The sequence below is a fragment of the Parambassis ranga genome, chromosome 5 (assembly GCF_900634625.1).
Source record: "Parambassis ranga chromosome 5, fParRan2.1, whole genome shotgun sequence".
Lineage (NCBI taxonomy): Eukaryota > Metazoa > Chordata > Actinopteri > Ambassidae > Parambassis > Parambassis ranga.
The window spans coordinates 6852393-6862867 of record NC_041026.1 but is presented as its reverse complement, the minus strand read 5'-3'; the positions used below and the strand labels follow the sequence as shown (position 1 = coordinate 6862867).

The 10475-nt window shown below is 43.5% G+C and overlaps 1 protein-coding gene across 3 annotated transcripts; it reads left to right on the top strand.

Moving 5' to 3' along the window:
- The first annotated feature begins 264 nt into the window (after positions 1 to 264).
- On the top strand, positions 265 to 10067 carry LOC114435871 (FH1/FH2 domain-containing protein 1). 3 transcript variants are annotated; one of them, XM_028405817.1, is made up of 10 exons: positions 265 to 478; positions 677 to 820; positions 7749 to 7889; positions 7970 to 8152; positions 8362 to 8481; positions 8575 to 8736; positions 8810 to 9087; positions 9439 to 9664; positions 9741 to 9849; positions 9927 to 10067. In XM_028405817.1, exons 2-10 carry the CDS (start codon positions 728 to 730, stop codon positions 9953 to 9955), a joined length of 1341 nt encoding a protein of 446 aa, XP_028261618.1. In that variant the 5' UTR covers positions 265 to 478; positions 677 to 727; the 3' UTR covers positions 9956 to 10067. The 3 variants fall into 3 exon arrangements, with proteins under 3 accessions (XP_028261618.1, XP_028261617.1, XP_028261616.1); XM_028405816.1 differs by having other exon boundaries at positions 265 to 820; XM_028405815.1 differs by lacking the exons at positions 265 to 478; positions 677 to 820 and adding an exon at positions 6374 to 7388.
- The last annotated feature ends 408 nt before the right edge of the window (positions 10068 to 10475 follow it).

Sequence of the window (10475 nt, the reverse complement as noted above, 5' to 3'; positions counted from 1 at the left end):
CAGACTGTGAAATTTCAAATTACACTAAAGCACGTTTTATTTTGAGGTCAGCTTATTTTGACTAAAAATATACACACAGAAGAAGAAGGAGGTGGAGGAGGTGGAGGAGGAGATGGAGACTGACCGACCTGAAGTAAGAGAATACATGTAATCCCTTCATGATGAGGAGCTGTATCAGATCTCTCCTGCTATTGCTTATTAAATTAGGTCATGCTCTATTTTAGAACCAAAAGTCCCTGCGAGTGTTTCCCTCCGGAGGAAAAAGGTGACGACAGTGGGAGAGACGTAGCCGTTAAGAGGCCACGATGGGATCAGAGGAATTGCATAGTTCAGCAGCTTCGTCCTGTTTTCCTGTTTTTGAATGAACCTGAACCCCCCCACCCCCACCCCCACTTATCACTCCTGTAGCTCATTAGAACAAGGAGCGAGATGAGAGGTCTATTTTTACAGACGAGGGGGTGAGAAAGTGAGACGGAAGGTGAGACTGTATGAGACAGAGGCGAGCGCTGAGTTTTTAGAGAGGAAGAGAGTGCTGTCGGTTAACATCTGAACCTGTGCCCTTTTATTTGGTTTTAATGGAGGACAGAATGTTGTTTAGTAAATCCTGGAAAGAGGAAAAAAATCTGCTAGTATACTTAAGTTTACATTATTATTTACTGTAATGTTTGGAATGCAGGCGGCGGTGGGTCAAGCGCTGGCCCACGGCAGCAGGAAGGACACGATAACGATGAGGAGGGAGAGCGAGAGAGGCAGTGAGAGGAGGAGGAGGAGAGGAAGCGAGAGGGACGGCGGCCACAGAGACATCAGCTTGGAACTCCAGGTGAGTTCGCCCGGACTCTTCTTCCTCTCTGCGTTCGGCCGGCAGATGACCAGAGGCCTGACCTGTGATATGCTCTCCTGGAATATAGAAGCAAGGAGACTAATGTCATGTCTGATGATTAGAGAGGTAGACATCAAGACCAGCGATCCTGAGGCAGCGTCACCTTTGTAAACCCCTGCAAACGACTTGGATTAACCGGTTCGGTTGGAGGTGGAGGGTTTATCCTAGGTTACAAACTGCTCTCAGGATCAAAGATAGCAGACTGGGAATAAAAAACTGTGCAGTTAATAAAAGTGAGGTGAATATTATCCATCGGTGGATTCCAAATTTGTGTAAGATCACACCGAAATAATTAATAACAGAGAAACCAAGATCAAACCCCTGAGGAACACCTGCTGCTATAAGGAGGTTTGTAACTTCAGCACTCATATTTCTTAAAGTCCACCTCTACAATGGCAGCTAGCCTCCTGATGTGCGACAGCGAGGGGAAGGAAAACTTGGCAAACTATCTATCAATGGAGAACATGACCTAGATAATGAATAATAGAAAAGGGCCCAGGATCAAACTGACGGACACCACTGGTAACAATGGAGCACTCAAATCTCTCAGGATCTGCCTCATAAATGGCAGACGGCCTCCTAACATGTCACGTTAAACTCAGATCCTGAGCTGACACCTCGGTCATTTGGAGTTGTTGTGATGCCCAGCTAAGCCCAGAGTCCGGATGCTGAGCGATGTTACCTCCAGGATGGTCCTGCTCCGACCTCTGTCAGGACTCAGCCTCAGGTTCCAGCGATGGGATCTTTGATTCCGCCCACCATCGTCTTCACTCTCTGTTGTGTCCTGTCGTGCCACTCGAGGGCGCTTACGTCTCCGTGAACTAATTCGCTGGAGAGAACCGGGTTCCTGGAGTCTGGACCGATCAAAAGGTGCAGAAAGGTCAGACAGCTGTGAGAAGCGAAGCAAAGAGAATGAACATGACAAACCTGCAGTCTGTGTCCTCGATGTCTGCATCTGCATCACTCTCCCCCTGAGGGTCAGATAAGACACACTCCTCCTGTGAGAAGACAAATCAATTGAAAAAAATCTGTGAAGGCTTTTATTTTGAAAAGGCCACAGTGAGTCATCACTAAAACAACCAAAAACACTCCATGATGGCATTTATCTGAGTGTATTCATGCGTCACTTTTTAGCATCACTACTGTTAATGCATCTGAATCAGCTGACACCTCTACCCAAAACATGACTAATAAGACTCTTAATCTGGTGGGGGCTTCCTATTTATAACCTAGTGTGATCTTCTCATCTACCCCTCAAAGAAACATCCCAAAATGTTCAATAAAGGATCTTTTGTGATAATGGGAATATTGATTATTATTGTCAGGTGCAGTAAAGTAAAGCAACTTTTACATTTTATAGCTTAAAATTAGGATTACAAAATTACAGGGCTTGTACAACAATCTGAATATTGTAGATGCCATAGTAACTCATATTAATCTTTCAAATGTGAACAAAAAAATATTAAAATGTTTATTTTTCTAAAACTACTAAAAAACTTTGCCCATATGTGTTACCAGAGAATTCCACTAGAGGGCATAACAGAAATCACAAAGAGTGTTAACTTAAATGTACCGTGTGATTTTGTGGATTTATTTTATATAGTGCTTTTAGGATGTTCATTAAAACTTAGGATAGCATGCTCCAAAAGGCTATGTCACCTATAACTTAATTTTCCCACGGGGATTAATCCTAATCTTGAGAGATGCCTGTCACAGGCTACATGTATTACCGGCAGATTCCACTAGAGAGCACACCTGAGAGCTCAAAGCAAATGTAACTAATGAAAACCTACCTCTATAGATGACTAACTAGCTGGATTTCTTAGCTAGTTTGTAGTAGAGTTGTTTCTGATGTTGCATATTTCCAGTGTAAAACATTGCACAATAACATTTAGCTAGCTGTGCTAATGCTATACTCTTCTCTGCTCTAAAAAAAATGCGTAGGCATCACAGACTTGCTATGTACACTACTGTTTGAGGATAACTACCAAAGACTGTAATGTTAGCAACAGCTAGCTAAAGATATGATGAAGATGATGAAGCTCTGTGAACAATAGTGCACACATGTGACACACAGCGTGTTAGACATTACCTCTGTGCCATATCCCTCAGAGTACCTGGTCATCATCACTCTTTTTCCACAGTGTTCACACAGCAGTGTTTCCTGAGAAGAGGAAAAAACACATACAGTTACAAAAGAACCTGCAGAGAGGTCAGTGGGAAGCTAAAGGCACGATTACAGATGAAGAAACACAGACACTTAAGTGCCTGAGCACTCACCGGCGTAGGCGTGTGTGCTTCTGAATAAAGTGTACAGGGACCGGCCTCACACAGACACACTCCATCTACCTCTCCACAACTCGCCCCCATCTGAGACACACACAGAGCACAAACAGCTGTGATCTCCTGACTTATCTGAAGCTTTTATCTTTACACAGACGCACATTAACCAAGTTAAAGCTTTGATGGACTCCATAATGTGTAAGGAACCGCTGTCAGTTCGTTTTAATGTCCAGACTTAGTTATGACAGCTGAAGATACATCAGATCAATTATCTCTGTTGTTTATTTGTCTTTTTTTGTAGAAATAAATACAACCTTGTGTTGTGCGAGCCCCTTTTACACAGTACACAATGAACTAAGTCCCTAAAACTGCATTTCCTCAAGTGGCCACTTGAGGGCTGGCTCTGAAAGCGAGTCAATCGCCATTGCCCTCAATGTTCAAAGTGATGTAATTCTGCATTTTAGACAACCTTCATCATCTGTTATATCTTTTGTGTGCAGTCTGTAGATTTGTTGTATGTTGTTTTTAGCAGCATGTGACATTTTCGACAGCTTAGAGCCACCGTATAATTAAGATTAAGAAAACCGTTATTTGTCCCACAATGGGGAAATAGCTTCCAATAACATACAAATGAACAAATAACTCACCTCACAGTCATTGTCAGACGTCTCTCCAGAGGTAAAAAGGCCCTGGGAGTCGGATTCCCTCCGCAGCATGACCTCTGACCTGGCTCACACACTCACCACACACACCTGCAGCACACACAGGAGTAGTAATTTTGCTTATTAAGTTTGACAATTAGCTACAAACAGTTTAATTAACGGAACAGTCTATGGATTCATGAGGTGTAATACACTGTATTTAATGCTGATGTCATCAGGCTTAATGTTCCATTAATAAATAATGACCGGGCCAAAATTCACTACTAGTGTCAAAACTTGTGTGACAAATGATGCTGTCTTTACGCAAACAGCGGGGTGTGTGTGTGTGTGTGTGTCAGAGATTTGTCATCACCTCACTGTAACATCTGTTCAGCAGTGTCCGCACTCACATTACGTAATAGCCTACGACAGTCAATGTTAGAGAGCCGGAGAACTTTTAAAGAGCAGACGAGGGGGGGGGGGGGGGATCAGCTCAAACTGTCGTTTTAATGATAAATATTCAAACATTACATCATAATCTGAAGTGTAATAAAAACCAAACTAGCGCCGAATTTAAAGGGATGATTTAAATAAAGAGCGGAGTGACCCATCTTACCTCAAACACATCCCGTCCGACAGCGCGGAATAAAAGCCATAGAATGTGAATGGAGTTCTGCGTTCAGAGCTGGAGCAGCGGCACGCGGCGGTGCGTCTCATCATCGTGGCGCGGGGAAGCCGTGAGCTCGCGCTGCCCCTGGATGTTTGACATTGTAGCGAATCCTCCGCGTGATGTCAGCGCGAGCGGTGACAGACGAGACAACAGTCAGGCGGATACAGTACAGAGAGAGAGAGGCGCGCGCGCTCTCGCCGGGATACCGAGCGTTACCCAAAACACCGCGGGAGCGCGCAGACGAGGGACTTCCGCTCCTGACTTTCAAAATAAAGGTAGATAAGAGAAGTTTTTTAACATTTGATTCATGCAGGTGTGTTTTTCCTGTTTATTTTTACACCAAAACAGTAGGATTCAGTTGAATGATGGGTTTTCTATACTTTTTTCATTATATATAAAGAAAAAAGTCCTAGTTTATGTTTCAGCATATTTAGCTTTATGGTTTGCCCTCATAGCATGTAGCTTCGTAGTTTAACCTCAACAATGTGGTATTCACTCACTAGCAAATTTGAGCAGCCACACTAAAAATGAATTGTTTATATTTAAGTATTCAATTTATTGTTTTAATTTGCTCTTAAAATTATAATTGATTCATGAACTACAGTTTGCTAAGATGCATTTCAGAACAGGACCATTCGGACCAGCACTTTTTTGTGCCTAAATCATGATATGAAAGTCATTTTGTGAACCCATCCATCAAAATACATACGTACATACCTCGACTGTCATATTTCCCGAAATGCATTGTTACAGTGAGTGTAGGCTGTGAAGCAGTGTGTAATTGTCTTTCAGGAAAATGAGGCGTTCAGTTGTTGAGACAAAAAACGGTGCACAAAGGTATGTGTTGAGTGGTTTGAAGTCAAGATGCTGCCACAATGTGTTTTGAGTCCAATAAAACTGTGAAGTCTTCTTTTTATTTAATGGAATGTTTGAGCGTCTCAGTTCTAAAAGACAGAATCAAAGCTCTGATTCCTTCACATCTCTCAAACCTCAAACTGGAAACGATTACTGTAATTTTTAACCCTGATCTTTATCTTGAGAGAGCAGACAGACAGAGAAACAGTTGAAAAGAGATGCAGACATTTATCACACACACGCACACACACACAGAGGAATCTTGGAAGATCCTGGTCCCAGTCTCATCAAAGGAACTCGTCCGGAAATCTTTATTCCCACAGTGACAAAAACATGACCCACATCATCACTAAAACGCCACTGGGATGCTTCTCAAAACATCAACCAGCTAGCTTCCTCGCTCTTTGTAGCATTGTCTAGACAAAGTAAAAATTGAATATTAGCATTAAGACAACAAAATGTTCTGTAGAGTTTGTATCTGCTAGTTGTATGACCACTCCCTTAGAGGACTGCAACAAATAAGTCTATAAAAACAGTATTTATTCAAATAGTGCAGCAGTCTTAAAAACCTTCTGTTGATAAATAAATGATCTGCAAATAGAGCTCATTTCGTCCTAAACGTCCCATGAGCCCTGCTGCAGCCGGTAGACAGTGGGTCCACTGAGCGAGATAAAAGTGTAATTAGGAGAGACCTAATGGCCGAGGGAGGGATCCTCATTATGGCTGCATGTGGACCATGCAAATGACTTCTAAGAACACAGCAGTATATGATGTTTATAGCTGATTAGAGACTGGGAGTCGTTTTTATTTGCAATATTTTTTAAAGGCGTGTTTTTCTTTGAAAGAATTTGCACTGACAGTCCACACGTTGTCATGTCCTCCACAAAGCTGCATGCAGAATGAAAGCAGTGCAGGCCAGTGCTACCGTTTAATGTGCTCATGGAGGGAAGTAACAGATCCTCAGAGGCAGATAGAGAAGTTTGTGTATACATAAGTAGCAATACAAACAGGAGATGCATGCTCGATAAGGAAATTAAGGGAAAGGGTGCAACTCAAATAAACCAGAACTGATGCACCAGCCGACCACTGCAGCTCTCTCTCTCTCTCTCTCCCTGAAACGAAAACTCTCACTCACTTACAGTAAGGCAGAGGGAGATGAAAGTCGGGGAGTAGCTGCAGAGGCATGTCTTTTGGATAATCTGGAAGTGCTGCAGTGAAGGCGTTCCTCGGATTTTCACGTCAGGACTAAAAACAACTCCGTCTGAAATTCTTTGTCTTTGACTGAGGTTGCAGGTTTGTGGCACAGAACAGGACAACAGTGGCCTGTTTGGGTCAAACTCTACTCGTTGCTTCAGATCTGAGGGACAAAAATGCTGCACCCAATTGCAGGTTACGGTGCAGTGAGAACACCCAGAGGTGGTTCCAGAAAAATGTGATTTGGGTGTGTGAGCTTCTGTGGTGGACAAGTGAGGCCGAGCATCCACAGACAGATGGATATACAAAGACTGTGAGGTGGCTGTGAGAAGACAAGACGCTTTATATGACCGTTATTTTCTCTAGAATGAGGAGACTTATCAACTGACTTTGAGTCTCTGAAGGATCAATGAAGGGGTCGGATCATACCAAGGACCTGAGCTGGGATTTGGATGAATCCTGGGGTTTATTCCTAAAACCGGCTGCTCGTCTTTGCCTCAACACCTTGGACTTCTCAGACCTCTGGGATGAGGAAGACAGCACAGAGGACGAAGGACCCCACACAGTCCAATCATCAACCTGTCTCCAAACGCCTCCAGCACCCCCTCCTCTTCCTCCTCCTCTTCCTCCTCCTGCTCCATCCTTGCTCTCAGTCTTCCCTAAAGGTGCTAAAGTCAAAAGTCGCACCTTGAAGCTGCATTGGAGGGAACTGCAAAATGTAGCCCAGCTTCCCAGGATCACTCGATTTGGGGCTCAGACAATTTGGGCCGGACTTGAACCTGTGCATCTGGACACAAACCGACTGGAGTACTTGTTTGAATCTAAGGGCAATAACACAAGTTTTAATGTGGCTTCTGCACGACAGGTGAGAATCCTGCTCCACCTACATCATCTGTATGCCTGTATCTACCACAACAATGACAAAAAGTTGTTTAGATGATCTCATTTTAAAACCAACCCTCAAGTGGCCATTTAGGGAACTGTAGTTTTTGGCACTTCTGCAGAGACTTTAAAGATGTCCCTAATATTTGTCATTTCCAGGATAAACATTTTATCTCTGCTGTATCTCTGTTGTGTTTCGTGCCACCCTCAAGTGGCCATTTGAAGAACTACATTTTTTGTTACTTTGAATGTTGGAAAAACGCAAAAATTATTGATGACTCATCCTGCACTCTGGTGTATGCTCATTCGGTTTTAGTAAAATTCCTTTTTCATCCCGACACAGAAGCAGCCGGCGGTCTCTGTGCTGGGAATGAAGCGCAGTAACATCATCACCATTGCCCTGAGCAGTCTGCCCCCTCCACGCCTCCTCCCCCCTGCTATCTACAGCATGGACAGCAGAGTGCTGGACAGAGAGGACGTCCAGGTATGGTACAGGTCAAGTCCTCCTGATTTTTAAACATCCTGACAGGGAGTTAATCTCTTTTTTTGTTCCTTTTTAAAAAGCGTCTTCAATTACTAGTCCCAACAGAAGAGGAGCTCAGTCTGATCAAGGAGACCAAGGCCCAGAACCCACACGGTCCCCTGGCCCAGGCCGAGCTCTGCCTGCTCACTCTTGGGGAAATCCCCCACCTGAGCACCAGGCTTCAGCTGTGGGCCTTCGCTCTGGACTACGACTCCTTAGAGAGAGTAAGTGTAAAGGGAATGAAGGATTTGGGTGGGTGATGGATGCATAAATATTAACTTTGCCACCAATAGTGCCACCTACACAAGCTGCATCACGGTGACGACTTCTCTGTTCTCATCAGCAAAGATGTCACCAGACTAAAAATAAAACCTGCATTTGATGGCTCACCTAGTCTCTATGAGTCACCTCTATGCCGTCCTCCTCCCAACAGGAAATCGCTGAGCCTCTGTTCCATCTGAAGCTGGCCATGGAACAACTGACAGCCAGTCAGACCTTCAGGTGTATTCTAGCAACAGTTTTAGCGATTGGGAACTTTCTCAACGGATGTAAGGTGAGATCATCATGGTTCCAGACATTAAATCTTTCTCTCCAACATCTTTTCTTTACCCCATATTCTTACAACATATTTTAATATCCCTGTAAGGCTCGTGGTTTTGAGCTAAGCTACCTGGGCAAGCTGTCCCAGGTGAGGGACACACACACCCGCCAGCCCCTGCTGCACCACGTCTGTGCACTGCTGCTGCAGCTCTACCCACAATCCTCTGACCTCTACTCTGACATCACAGCTGTTACTAAAGCTGGCAAGGTGTGTGGTTGCATCATCTTTGTTGAGGATTATATGATTATGAAATGCTAAAAGATTTTATTTATCTTTCCAGTGCGACTACTCCCAAGTCCAAACCAATTTTGCTCAGCTAGAGTCCCAGTGCAAAGCATCATGGGAACAGCTGAAGGTACTGGAAAAGGCAGAGGAGAAGAAGAAAGGGGGAAAGTGGGACAAGTGGAGAGGAGGAGGAGGAGGAGGAGGAGGAGGAGGAGGTGGTGATGAGGCCTTAGCCCCAGAGGGGTCGCTCCGTCACAGGCTGCCGAAGATTCTGAAAGAGTGCGAGGAAAGGTTGAAGGTCCTGAGAGCCGTCCATCGTCGGGTTATCAACAGGTGATTTGAAGTTATTTCAACATGGCTTCACACATTATTGAGGACATGGACATCAGGCATTAAAATTACTCGGTTAGGTTGATGAACCAAAAATACTTAGCCCTGGGTTTTACAACATTAAAGGTAGACGACGGGGAAAACGTCCTTCAAGCTTCGTCTGTAGAAAGACATTACCTGTGCTGACCTACAGTACTCGTGTGTAATTGGGCTTATGGGTACTTTAGCAGCAGTTAGCATCAGTCAGTTCTGTCACACTAAAAGTTCAACCACCAGGTCAGAGAACAGGAAAGTTGTTGAGTCGTACAATCAATGATCACATCCTAAAGTGTTGGTGGGTTGTTGTGTTTCTAGGTTCCACTCGTTCCTGCTGTTCCTCGGCTACTCCCGGTCCATGGTGAGAGACACCAAAGCCGAGGACTTCTGTAAAACCATCAGTAACTTTTCGTTGGAGTACAGAACCACACGGCAGGCCGTCCTTCTACAGAGGGAGCGGGAACGTCAGAAGACCGGAGCAGAAAGTCCTGGGCCAAACACACCCGTGGGCAGGAGGAAACACCTCCAGCAAACCCCATCACAGGTTGTTCACTTTGATGCTATGACACAAAATCAAAGAGGTGAAAAAGCTGTTTGTTAACTCACTGTCGACCCACCAGGAAAATGAGGAGCAGTGTCGGCTGGAGGAGGTGCTGAGAACACCCGAGTCCATCTCCAGACCGGATGTCACTCTGCCTCGAAACCGCAGGAGGATCACCGACATCCAAGGTACTTTGAATGACACACAAACATTCTGAAAACTCAACCTGCTGCTTTTCAACCATTTTTATTCGTCTGATTCTCAGGTCCATTTTCACAGAGACTGAAGTGGTGACCCAGCTGATACCAGGTTACCAGTTCACACTCCATCAGAGACTCCCTGCTGATTTATTGCTATTTATGACATTATTTGTGCAGCACTGTGTGGTATGGCTGGAGGGAGAAGACAAGACATGAAACATTTAATCATGTTTTAAGGCTGTGATGCATTAAAATGTTTGTTTTGATAAAATACAAAGGTGTGCTTGTGGTTTATTTATTTGTGCAAATATAACATCTAATAAAAGTTTCTGCTAAATAAAATAAAATAATTAAAATAAAATATAATCATAAAAATTAAATATGTAAAAAATTAAATGCCTATCAAATAACGAAATCTTTTGATTTGAAATATACATTTAAGTAATTTTAAAAGTGTGCATTTTTGTCAGATTAAGAACTGTATAGAAATTTAGTAATATTTATATTTTATATTAAATTAAAGGCGAAGAATATTTATCTTATTTATTATTGTATTATATTTTAATTGACGACGATTGATTTGTGTATTTTTAATTTTATTTTTATTCCATTTC